This window comes from Orcinus orca, chromosome 14 (assembly GCF_937001465.1).
Source record: "Orcinus orca chromosome 14, mOrcOrc1.1, whole genome shotgun sequence".
NCBI lineage: Eukaryota > Metazoa > Chordata > Mammalia > Artiodactyla > Delphinidae > Orcinus > Orcinus orca.
Genome location: NC_064572.1, coordinates 66693361 through 66707198, shown reverse-complemented (window position 1 = coordinate 66707198; position 13838 = coordinate 66693361). Strand labels below are relative to the sequence as shown.

At 45.4% G+C, this 13838-nt stretch overlaps 1 protein-coding gene across 2 annotated transcripts in view; it reads right to left on the bottom strand.

Moving 5' to 3' along the window:
- The window catches only part of SORCS3 (sortilin related VPS10 domain containing receptor 3), a 585385-nt gene that overhangs the window by 401719 nt on the left and 169828 nt on the right, over positions 1-13838 (bottom strand). For both annotated transcript variants that reach the window (XM_004265871.4, XM_049696818.1), the window contains exon 2: positions 7917-7984. In XM_004265871.4, the coding sequence (XP_004265919.1) occupies positions 7917-7984 (68 nt within the window). The remainder of the gene's footprint in view (positions 1-7916; positions 7985-13838) is intronic.

Genomic DNA, 13838 nt, shown 5'->3' with positions numbered 1-13838 from the left:
GAAAGGTCACTGACAGAACAATTAGAGGAGGAAATAAATGGTCCAGACAACAGCTTGCAAACTAGATGAAAAGTTACAGGATTCCCCAGTGGCAGGGGGATAGACAACTCAATACATGGAAAGCAACAGGACAAGACGGGGCTGGGGCTGGGACTGCTTCGGGGCTATTCGTACCTCAGCTCAGTTCTTTTAGCCTTTATTTAGTGCAGCCCGAGTGCCAGGCAGTGTAGATCCAGAAACAGGAAGAGCACGTGGTCCCTGCTCTCGAGAGGCTCCCAGGCTGGGAACAAATGAACAACACAGTGTAAGGATGAGACAGCAGTGGTAAGCAGAGGAGAGGCACCCAATCCAGGGAGGAGGGTCAGGGAAGGTATCCAGGAGGATGTGACCAGGAAGTGGGACCCTAACCAGGAACCCCTCGACCTAAAGCCCCCTTGCGCTGCAGGTCCTGAGGCCAGGCATACAGGAGCAGTGTCTGAGAAGCCTCGCTGCTTTTCCAAGAGCAGAATGTCTCCCACACTGCCAGGCTGCGGGTGGGTGAAATGGAGTAAGGTGGGGGGAGGGAACTGAGGTAATGTAGCAATGCAGGGGTACCACCCACTGTAAAGGATTCCTGGTTCCTCTTACACCAAGACAACTGCAAATTCATTTAGCTCTGTGAGGACCCCAATCCAATAGAAATTCCAGGGGAAAGCTCACGTGGAGACATCGCACCCGATCAGAAGCTGGCCTCTCACGGACCTTTACTAAAGACTAGTGCTTGAGATGGACAGATGGAAGCTGGGGATTGCTTGCCAGCTCATCTACCTCCAGAAAATGAGACCTTAAAAACAATTTTTTTTTTTTTAAAGAAGATGTTGGGGGTAGGAGTTTATTAATTAATTTATTTATTTTTGCTGCATTGGGTCTTCGTTTCTGTGCAAGGGCTTTCTCTAGTTGCGGCAAGCGGGGGCCACTCTTCATCGCAGTGCACGGGCCTCTCACTATCGCGGCCTCTTGTTGCGGAGCACAGGCTCCAGACGTGCAGGCTCAGTAGTTATGGCTCACGGGCCTAGTTGCTCCCCGGCATGTGGGATCCTCCCAGACCAGGGCTCGAACCCGTGTCCCCTGCATTAGCAGGCAGATTCTCAACCACTGTGCCACCAGGGAAGCCCAAAAACAATTTTTTAGGGGAGGGCAATGTGTTTGTTTATCAGTCTAAGTGTTAATGTTTAAGACATATAGAACCGAGTCCAAGAAGTGATCTGCCAGTCCCCACCGTGACTTACGTTCTAAACTAAAGACTCAAAAACCTCAAGCAGTGGATTAATCAACCTTTTCATAGGTACCACATTCAAAGAAAAGTGGCGCCCTTGCTCCCAAATTGAGAACCACGAATGCCGCCAAACTCGGCAGAGATGCACACACCATATGTGCAAAGGGACGTGAAGATGGCCCCAAAGCATGTGCCCCATGCTGTTGTCGCAGAAATGAGAGAGAGCGTGACCCAGCCATTGAGCCCCATGGTGCCTGTACACCATACACCAATGGCCTATTTGCAGCTGGGAATGGAGGAGACGTGAAGAAGAGGGCTATCTCTAAACAGACTCACAGACTTAGAGAACAGACTTGTGGTTGCCAAGGGGGAGGAGGGGTGGGAGAGGCGTGGAGTGGGATTTGGGATCAGCAGATGCAAACTATTATATATAGAACAGATGAACAACAAGGACCTACCGTAGAGCACAGGTAACTATATTCAATATCCTGTGATTAACCATAATAGAAAAGAATATGAAAAAGGATGCATATATATGTATAACTGAGTCACTTTGCTGTACATTAGAATTTAACACAACATCATAAATCAACTATAATTCAATTTTAAAAAAGAAGAGGGCTGTCTCTATCCAGTTCCAGGGTTCCCATTTAGGGGATGTGTGAGTTTACGGAAGGAGATCAGGAACCAGCAGGAGCCAGGGCGCACTCTTAATCTCAGACTTCTGATCCAGGAAACTCAGGCAAAGTGTCTTCCTCTCCCTGAACTCACAACCTTATCTCTGAAACAATAAGGTTCTGGGGCTCAAAGAGAACGTTTGCTATGATCCTTTCTCACCCTAAGTCTCTTTGACTCAACAGCCATGATTATTTCAGATTAACCAAGAATCACAGTTCAAAGACCTAAAAGTTCTTGTGGTGCCTCTCCTATTTCTGTGGACAGATTTCCACAGTCCTCCTTTCCTTTTAGACGATCAGAGTTTTAATACGGATCAGCTCAGCCTTTGACACTGCACACATTCCCAGTACCATAACATTATAAAATAATTGGCTTCCAGAACTGGTGGCATTTTTTCCCTCTTGTCCTTTGATAAAACAGATATGCATTTCTATGGTGAAAAAAGTTACCATCCCCCCCAAATGAACTGAAAATATGTGAGAGACAGGTTACTAGACCTCCACTGGGCACTATGGTATCCACCAGCCATAGTCTACTAACATTAAACACTCAAAATGTGGCTGGTCCAAACTGAGATAGGCCCTTAAGTGTGAAATACACATTGGATTTCAAAGACTTACTACAAAAAAAAAAAAAAACCTAAGGCAAAATAGCCCATTAATTATTTTTATGAATTGTCTATTGAAATGATAGTTCTATTTAACCCAGTTAAAGAAAATTTATTAATAAAATTAATCTCCACTGTTTCTTTTCACATTATTGACTGCTGGAAAATTATGTGGCTCCCATATATTTCTAATCAGACAGTGCTGGACTAGAAGAAATCCAAAAAAGAGAGGATATATGTTTACGTATAGCTGATTCACTCTGCTGTAAAGGAGAAACTAACACAACATTGTAAAGCAACTATACTCCAATAAAAATTAATTAAAAACAAAAAACAAAACAAAAAGGAGAAGACTCCGGAACATTCTCTCAATAGAAATGTATGATTTCCAGGCACCACGTGCTAAGGACTCTAGGTATGCTCTGCACCCCACCCTCCTAACGATATCAGCACAACTGTCCTCAGGAGGCTGGTAGAAGCCTCTTGTGGTGCCTCTTCTATTTCTGTGGACAGGATTTCCACAGAGCATCCATCTCAATTGCAGAAGGAATGTTTTAACCTAGAAGTCGAAATCCCAGCCCAACCACTCTAGAGCAATTTTCCCACTCTGGGAATTTCTCCCTCTCCCACTTTCCATGTCATCCCATTCTCCTACCCATTAAAAAAAAAAAAAAAAATCTCTTATTCTGAAGGAGTTCATATATCCACTCTCACCCAACATCAGACACAGCACACAGGGTAGAATGAGCACAGACTCGGGAGTCAGTAGGATCCCCCTACTTGTTAGCTCCATGATCCAGGGCAAGTTGTTGAACCTCTGTAATGCTCAATGTTCCCATCTGTAAATTGGGGCCAGTGATATTCGACTCTCAAGTTTCTTGCAAAAGACAGAACAAGACAGCTCAGGTAAAGAAACTAGCAGAGAGAAGCAGCTCAATGACTCATGGATCATATGATGACAACTAACTCCCCTTGAGCATCTCCCACATGGGCGCTGCATGTCAGGTACTCTTCTAGGCAGTTTACATATTTTATTTCAATGAAGACTCACAACTTTACGTGGTAGGTGCGAGTATCACCCTCACTGTACAGATAAGGAAATGGAGGCACAGAGAGGCGAAGAAACATGTTCAAGGTCACTTAGTGGCTCCGTGGAGGAGTGTGGACTTGAACCCAGGACATCAGTCCCAGGGCTTTCACTTTTCAATACTTTGAATAGGAGGCAACTGGTTGATGCTGAGCCTCCCAACCTTGACCCATCTCTCCTCCTGGGGTCAGGCTTCTAGAAAATCTAACAGAGTCGGTCTCCAGTATCACTCCTGATGGATGGACAGCCTCCAGGCTTGACACACTATGGACTGAAAACACCCTGAAAGCGAAGCCCTGGGTCTTTTTAAAAAGTCAGTCCCCAACCTCATTAATTCTACAAGCTTAACATCCTATATGTAAAATGTCCTTTGACTAACGGATGCCAACAGACGGTTGTGCTAGGTGACCAATTTACGCAACCATCCTTGTGTGGGTGGAGAGAAAAAATTTTGACCACCCCCAGTATACTGGCACCTAGGAGTTCCAGAAAGAGGGTCACAAGGGCACACGCTACTGCTACACTATAGAATGCCTTTAAACAGCCTTTTGTCTATTTAGAAGTAGATGGCTTTTCAATTCTTAATTCAGTGAGACAAATAATTATGTCATACTGTAACCTGGCAGGGAGCATCATCTTGTCATGACAGCTGTTGCTCCAGGCGCCTCTGCTGTACAGAAAATTGAAGAAGAATCACCAAATTCAATTTCAACTTGGCTAGGCATGTTGGACCGAATCACAAAAATGAAAGGGTGTGTGTTTAATTTAGCTTCTTTTCTCTGCTCACTATATTAGTAAGGAAGACCATAGCGCTCTAGGCTCTACCTGTAAAATACATCATTAGCAATATAGAAAAGAGGACAAGGGCACAGATCTTTAGGGGATGAGTAGGGAAGACAATAAAAAGTAAGAAGTCACCCTGTTAGGCCCCAGGAAGTTGGATAATTCCCACAAAGTTTAGGAGCAGTCCCTTTCGTCAATCACACCCTCTGCAGGGGTTCCTAAGCTGGGCTTTATCAGACCTGTGAACCCTCTGAATCACGACACAAAAATACATCCACATAACATTTATCCAGAGGGAAAGCCTATAACAGCCACCAGTTGTTTTCAAATCCCTGAAAGGTCACACCATACATACTCTGTTATCGATAATCTATGCTCTGAGTAACTGCCTTTGATTTGACCTCTTCTGTGAACTCGATGAGTCCCCCCACCCTCCCTACCTGGTCCAACACCCAGCTGCTTCCCCTGCCTCCTTCCCGGGCCACCTTATCTCCTGCAGCCCAGCCTTGCCTGGACTTTGCCCTGTGCAAGGGGAATTTTTCCACTTTCCGTTTGCCAAATCGCATCCTGCCATCATTCCAGCACCCAGCTCAGAGAACTTTTTCTACAAAAGAATGTCTTTGACTAGGTAGCCATTGCTATTCCAATTCCCCCCAATCAGCAGAAGGAACAACATTATAAATCACTCTTCTCCCCTCCCTATCCCCTGCCATCCCCCCAAAGATCTGTGCTAATTCCCAGATGGCGCAGAATACATCCCTTTGGTGCCCTGCAATTTCCAGCCCATGGGTCCCTGCATTAGTGGGTCCTTACAAACAAAACTATACAAACACACAGGGTTATAATAGTCATTAATTATTATAATTAACTGAGCACTTCCCACATGTGGGTAACTGTCCTAAATGTTTGTACATTTAACATTTCATTTAATCCTTGCAACCCATCCATGAATTTATTCATCAAGCAAACACTTATCAAGTACCTCCTGTGTGCCAGATGCCGTCCTAGGTGTTGAGGATACAGCACTGAATTAAAATGGAAAAATTATCTCTCACTACAAGCTTAGATGCTACTGGGTGTAAGTAGAATATAAATAAATCAATAAGTAAATATTTAGCAGCTAGAGGGTGACAGGTACTAAGGAGGAAAATGCAGCCAAGTGATGGAATGCCAAGTCCTTAGGCAAAGGCCTCACTGATGAGGTGAGCAGAGAGGAGGGAAGTGAGGGTGTGCCCTGCTCCCTGCAAGAAGAGAGCTCAGACCCAGGAAAGAGCTGAGTGTAAGGGCTCCGGGGAAGAGGCTGGCTGGTTCAAGTAACAGCAAGGACACTGTGTCTGGAGCAAAGGTAGGATCTGTACTATCTCCAATTTACATTCAGGGAAATTGAGACTTAAGAGAGTGAAGTAGGTTGAATGGCAGCCCCCGTTCCAAATATGTCCTAACCCCCAAAACCTGCAATGGGACCATCTGCGAAAAAGTGTCTTTGCAGATGTAAGGATCTGGAAATGAGAGCATCCTGGATTATCCGGCTGGGCCCTAACTCCAATGGCAAGTGTTCTTCTAAGGGACAGAAGGGGAGAAGACACAGACACAGAGAAGATGATAAAGGCAGAGAGTGGAGTAATGCAGCCCCAAGGAACACCGACAGACACCAGAAGCAGGAAGAGGCAACGAAGGGTTCTCCTTAGAGCCCCCAGAAGGAGGGTGGCCCTAAAGATGCCTTGATTTCAGACTTGTGGCCTCCAGACTGGGAGAGAATACATTTCTGCTGTTTGAAGCCACCCAGCCTGTGGTCCTTGATTACGGCAGCCCTGGGAAGCTGATCCAGAGAGGTTAGGTAAAGTGCCCAAAGCCACAGAGCTCTTTGGGTGGACAAGCTGTGATTTGAAACCCGGCAATGGGACATCAGGATGCCCTTAGAGCCACTTGGCCATCTGCTGTCCTTGACACACACTAGTGAATACACTGGCTCTTATGACTGTGGGGCACACACTCTGTCACTTACGGGCATTAAGCACCTGGCTTCGGCCCCATGGTTTTGCCTGGTCCGCCTTTAAAACTAGCAAACCTTTCCTATAACATGGGCTGCTAGGTACAGCTGTTTCCCATTGTAAGCGTGGGCTTTTCTGGTTTCATTATTTGCACCAAGCAGACAGCACTGGAGTCAGGCTTAAAGGCTCACCACCACATCCCTGTGACAGGGCCTCAGAGGATGGTTTCTGAGGCTCTAAGTCCCCAGGAGACCCACGTGAGTGGAAACAGGCATGCTTTCATCTACGGAAGGCACCTGGTTACTTATACCTCTGCCGGTTTTCACTGAGCAGCAAAATTAGGTTTTGGACATCCTGTGCAAATGGAGGCAGGCCTCCATCGATATGAGCAATTAACCCTAAATATTTAATAGATGCTGTGACTGCTCCCCTCCCTGGGAGAGAGGCTCCGGCTGATTCTCCGCAAACAGATCAGATGAAGAAGCAGCCAGGCGTGCTGATACTCACGCCCCAGACGCCCCTGCTCCAAAACCCCAGCAGACCCTCAGGACTGGCGCTGGGATGAAGACACAGCCAAATGAATGGCCTTTCGTGACAGTGTTCTCCCCAGTGTTTACAAGTGGCAGAGCAAATGGAATGGATACGCAGCCCTCTTGAGGCCCATGGAGGTAATAAGCACAGAGCGTGAAGCGCGTGAGGAGGTATATGGAAGAGTGAGTGTGCGGCGTCCCCTAGCCAGAGAGACTGCGGGGTTCACGGCTTCGTGAAAGCCCTCTCTGACTTAATCCACCCACATCCTTCTCGCCGTCCCAGCCTTCCGTCAGGGCTGATTTATCCTGCAGGCACATGGACACAGAGCCTAGGGTTCACAAAAATGCTGTCATTTCTTTTAAAGCCACAAACAAAAAAAATGAATATTTTAGGCTGAAAACAAGTTTTAACATACAGTATTAATATATTTGTCTTTACACCAGTACAGTTGTAAAATATATTTTTTAATATTATTTTATGGATGAAGAAGCCCACGAAGGCTTGGGACCACAAACGTCATCACACGGGCCTGATTCCCACATGTGTCTATTCCCAGATTCATGGGCTTCTCAAGAATCACAGCATCTTACAGGCACAAAGGACAAGAAACAGTCCTTGGGCCTAGACTCATGCCAAGGCCAGCATCCCTCCTACGGCACGCTCCCTTATCCACGGCCTCCACTTTCCCCAGGCATGCTCTGATCTCTCTACCCACATTTGTGTTTATCCAGTCAAAGGAGATGCTGCAGGAACGCAGAAACAACCACAGTGCCAGGGAGAATATGTGACAGACCCCACGGGAGATAGCAGAGTGCTAAGGAATCTGCAGATGGAGGCCATCAGTGCCACCCAGGGCATTAAAGGGGGCATCCAGGAGGAGGACCATCTTCTGCTCCTTTCAAAACAAGCTCTCCAACTGCTTAGCTGGCATTCCTCACGTGAGCTGAACCCGAGTAGCCAGGTAAGAATCTCTAACCCACTTACCTCCAAAGTGAGCTCTCTGTCACGCTTCCCAGGTTGAAGTCATACAGCTTCGTCAGGATAAGTATAACCTGAGAGGGGGTGAGGAGGAGGGCAGAGGAGAAGAAGAAAAAGGAAGCCGGCTTTAGTTTGCGTAACAATGTACAGTTCATCTCAAATCACCCAGTGGAGGGCTTAGAATTTATCTGTGGAGTTGAGGGGTATTATAGGATCAAGCAAGGGGAAAAAAATTATTAATTTAATGCTCCCCTGTAACTGGTAGCATTTATTTTAATCCCGACAATGCTTTGCATTTGAAATAAAACATGTCAACAGGAATTAACTGGGTACTGACAGTTGTTTCTCCACATCTGTCCTCCTTCAAGGTCAGGCACAGGCCAGCTGGCTCTGTTCACACGTGTGGCCACCCAGAGATCAGAGGATGGGCTTGCTTTTGATCTGCAGATGACTTTGACTTACAGATGTAGACCTAAGAGGCTAAGAAAGAACTGGGCCTGCTTCTGTGTCTACAGAGAGGTTCAAAGAGATTCTGTGTTCCCATCACAGGGCCTCAAAGCCATAAAAGCTTGAATGACAGGCAAGCCCAGCCCCCAACAGTCTCTGATGCCACCTGCCTTCTACCATGTCCCACCCATGGAGTAAGCAGGTCATTAGACTCCACTGGACTCCAGGACCACTTTCGTGACTCCAGTTGAAACTAAGAAACCCAGAAGGAAAGCTGTATGTGTCAAAGAGCCGGACAGCCCGTAATAGGGTTAGCAGTTTTCTGAAATGATCTTCCATTGGCCAGGCTGGTCCCAGGCCCTTTTAACTTCTCCAGCTGGGAACCTGGACCTCAAACGTTTCCCTGCCTATGCCTCGTGCGCCCAGACAGTGGCTTAGGAACAACCCCATATCTACCAGGATGCTAAGCGCAGGCACCTGAATCGATTTTAATCAAAACACAGGTGCCTAATATACAGTGTCTGCCTGCACGCATGATAATCCAGTTACACATAATTGTGTTTATCTAAATTTAATGCACAACTCATTTCACTTTTCTCAGCTCCTTCGCCTTCCACAATTTAACTTCCTCCAGTTCATTTGCACAGCACCCATTAAACTCTTTCCGAGATAATGAATTTCTGCTACCAAGATGGGACTTTCCCATTCTAGGTAACCATTTAAGATTAAAGAAAAATAATCAGCCATTATATTGAACGTTTTTGTGGCATTTAACCGACGACAAAACACTCACTTTGAGATTTATTCTCATCCAGCACCCCATGGGGTCAGTCAGTACCATTTCCACCTCTTTTATGTAAACTAAGAAAAAATTAGAGGCCAGGATATGATCCATTATGGGTCAAAGAGAATCCCTGGAAAAGCTGACTTGCAACATTCAACTTCTCTGCAGGGCCATGACTGGATGATTCTTACGTCTTCTCTCAGATTGTGTCCTGTGATGGGGAGTAGTAGGTTGGCAAGAAACAGCCAAGCAAAGAAGAACATCAATGACGTGGCTATTTGTAGAACAGGAGAATAGGTACCGAGGCACCAAGCTACCTGTCCTATTAGCATAGCACAACTGCAAGGAGCGTGTATCCTTTGCAAAGCATTGTTCTCCATGGTCACTCAGTGGTCCATGCCTCTCCCATTAATAGCGAGTTTCCTCATTTGTAAAATTCAGGGGCTAATGAAGACAAGACTTATCCAAACCTTCTCCAACCAAATAGCAATGTGCTGATAATTCCTATTTGTTAAATTAATACAAACACATACACATACACATACATACACACCAGACTTCTCTTCATTTTACTTCTTTCATTGACGAAGTCATTCTTTCACAGTCCCTATGTAAAAACACGGGTGCCTATGTGCAGACCATCCCAAAATCTAGACAAAGAAACTCAAAGCTATGCTCTTCCAGAAACAGATCGGAACACCCATCTAGAATCTGCAGGAGCAACTAAGACGACTTCACTGTCTCCCAACATCAAGCCTTCAGGGACATCAAACAATCTCAAAAGAAGTGCAAAGCCCACAAAGAAAGAAGCAAGAGATGTTGGGGGTCAGAGGTCACTTAACTGATTGCCTAACAAACAACTGGGTCTGGAAAACCCCTCAAAAATGCAGAGCCCTTCTCACGTGTCTGTGTCTCCTTACCCAGGGCTTGGATCACTCTCCTTCCTTCCATCTTCTCAAATCAAATCATCATTTTTGAGTCAATGAAAGATAATGGTGTTTCAGCAGTAAAGCATAGTCTTCAGAAGGGGATGGTGTTAATCTAGTCTATTACCTTCATTTTACAGATGAGGAAACTGAGACACAGAGAGAGGAGACGACTCAAGTTCAAGTCCCAACAATGTGTGGCCTTGACCAAGTGCCCAGGGCACAGTTCTTCCCATTCCATGAGCAAAGTTGGAGACTAACAGTCACTGGGGAGCCTGCTACATGCAGATTCCCTGGTCCCATTCCCAGCAAGTTTGACTTGGTGGATCCTGGGGAGGGTCCAGAAACCTTCCTGTAGCTATTAGAGGATCACGCTTTGAGAAAGACTCCACCACACCATGATTCCTCTCCCAACTCCATGCGGCAGTGACACCATCCTTCCACTATGGTGGAATCCTGATCTCTAAAAGCATCTTTGCCTTTAAATTGAGCGGACTTTACAAAGAAAGCAGGCCATAGGAGATGCATAAGGAAGATGTCTCCACAGAATCACCCCAACATTCCCCAGAGGAAAGGTCCAAACACTGAGAATTGCGGCTGGAAGCTACCTTTCCCCTGGAGCCAGCAAAGAAGGACAATAATAAAGTTATGAAGACACGATCATGTAACCTTTAGCCTTAAGATATTCTGTGCCTAGCAAAGAAAACCAAGATTGAAAGAAAGCCTGTCAACCTCTGGCTTCTCTCACCATTCAGAGCCTTCCAAAGGCCACCAGGAAGAAGGGATTACCAGGGCAGGAAACTGCAAGCAGATGCACTAAACCCACTAACAAGCCCTGGGCTGCTGGGCAAGGACTCAGACGAGAATGAGAAATGTGAGTGTGACCAAAGAATCACCAGTGGATAGATGAGGAAGGATGCAGGAAGGATGGAGGAAGGATGCAGGAAGGATGCAGGAAGGATGCAGGAAGGATGCAGGAAGGATGGAGGAGCTACCCTGGGAGCCACAGCAAAGCCTGACTTGACTCCTCTCCAGCAGATGCCCCCAGATGAGGGTTGGCACTCAAATTCAAAGAAGGAAAAGCAGGGACCAAACATTAATTGAACCCTTACTATGTGCTAAATACTACACTGGGTGCTTCTCAGTCCTCACAACACACTTCTGAGATTGAGCAGATGTAATACAGCATCTGCATTTTACAGATGAGGAAAGTGAGTCCTAAGAGTTAAGCAATTTGCTCCCCAAAGCACACAACTAGCAAGAGACAGAGCCAGCATTCCCACCCAGGGCTATGAGACTCCACCATGCTTGTTCCGCTCTGATGCAATGCTCCTCCATTCGGCAAATGTTTATGTGAGCTTTTTGTGTGCAAGGCAATGAGCAGGCAAACTGAGAGGTGGGCACATCCTTGCTCTCAAGGAGTTTATCACTCAGTCATGAATTCCACAAATATTTACTGAGCTCCTCTTATGTGAATTAGAAAGACATCTGCTAAACTCTGGGAATCGGGGAAAGATACAGAGCTCAAGGCCCAGGGGTGAAGGTAACTTTTGTTTTCTTTGTTCTTGGAGAAAGAAATAGGAAACAGAGATGTGTAATGAGGAAATAACTAGACAAACTGTTGGGAGATCCAGGTTTGTCAAATAAGCTTTGTCAAAAAGTTTCTCTTTGACCAACAGGCTACAAATCCTAGGGGGATTTTAGACAGCAGGAGAAATGAAAATAAATTGGAATAATTCATGAGTAAATAGCAGTTCTCTCTTAATATAAGCTACACATACAGGTGTACACACAGAGTAAAGCCACATATATAAGAGCTCCTCTGTATAGGCACATATAACTGTAAATTGGCATCAGACATATTCTCTGGAAGAGCATTTGTTCATACACCTCTTATAGCTTTTATCAAACTGGATTAACGTGACTTCTCCATATGTCTGTCTTGTCTGTTAGATTGTGACCTCTTTGAGCTAAAAAATCAGGTCTCATTCAACTCTGCATCCCCAATGCCTAGCACAACACCTGACACACGGCAGGTGCTATATAAGGTCCACTGAATGAATTATAAATGAATGACAGTAAAAGAAGGGATGAGATGATAAGTGTATCTGAGAGGTGCAGATAATGTGAGATAAGAGTTGAAAGGAGGAAGCAATTAAGTCCAGAAAATGTGGTCGGCAAAGTCTTCATGAAGGAAAGATTACATGAGCCAAAACTTGAAGTATGAAGAATTTGGAGACAGAGAAATGGAGATTTACTCCCTTGCCTGTCTGGCCTCTCTCTTTAACCCTCCCTTCCTCCCTGTCTTTCTTTCTTTCCTTCATATTTTAGCTGGACAGAAATAGATAGAAAAAAGGGCAGAAGGGTGCCATTTCAGTTACAAGAAACAGCACAGAGGTAGAGCAGAATGGGCCATTAGGGGCTAGAACAGTCATGTGTTGAGTGCAGCGTCAACACATGGGGACACCAACCACTTGGAGACACGGTCAGGCTGTGCCAGGGTGAGAAAGAAGGCACAAAGGACAATGGAATCGTGCAGGAAGGACAGAGGAAGCCCAGCCTGTAGTCAACTATGGACTGACAAAAAGTTTTATAAGCATGAAGAGGGTGATAATGAGGGACTATATTATAACAAGAGCCTTACTATGTATAAACATATACCATATAATATTACTATATATTACATATATAATATCAATATATTGTATATTAGATGACTATATTATAACAAAAGGCTTACGGTATGTTCATATATATATCTATACACACATATTATATGTATTATATATATATATTAAGGGACTGTATTGTAATAAGCGACTCATATAATTAGGTGACAATAAGGGACATGGCTGGCCTCTTACAAAATCCATTGGTGCTGCCCTTGCTGACCACCTACCTCCAATCTTCTTGTCCCCAGGCATCTAATGTCTTCTGCTGCCCCCAGATGCTCAGGCCAGCCCTCAGCTACCTGCCTGATCTTTAGACACACACAATGCCAGTAACTAATGTCTTTATTTGTCACATCCCCTCTCCCGTTCATTCTTCTATTCCTGCCTTATGCCAAACACAGCATAGGATCCGTGGTGATAAAGTGATCAAAAGAGAAATGGCTCCTGTCTTCATGAAATGTATACTCTCCCTTAATGTATAATCTTCTTTAGGAAGATTTTACATTTCATGAAGACAGGACCCACTGGGTCCAGCCGTCTGCCTCCTGGATGGGGCTCGCCCGGCAGCATGGAAAGAACGGAGCACTTGCAACTAGAGGGCTGCACTCAAGACCCAATATCACCATATGCTACTGGGTGAGCCTGATCAACTTACTAACATTTTCAGTATCTGTTCCAGTTTCCTAAAATGGGGATAATGATTCTCCTTCCCCTGCCAGCCTCACAGGATTTTTGATTTGAATCAAATAAGGAAAGCTGACCTGCTTTAGAAGCTGTACTATGCAAATGTGAGTGATTAGTATGATAATTACCCTTCAGGAGACAAGGGTTGCAAGTCATCCTTATCTGATGGGGTGAGGGGGATTCAGATCCTAGCGTTGCTAAGCTCCTTCTGAAAAATACCCACCCATCCTAGACGCCAGCTGCAACACAGCAGGCTGCAAATCAGACCCGGCATGTTCACTGGGCTCCCGCACTCAGCTTCCGCTTTAGAAGCAAAGCAGAAAGCCCTGGGGGATTCCTGTCCTCTGAAAGGATAACGCATAATCTGAAAATTCATAAATCACTGGGACGCTCTCGCCCGTGAGCACATTCAGTG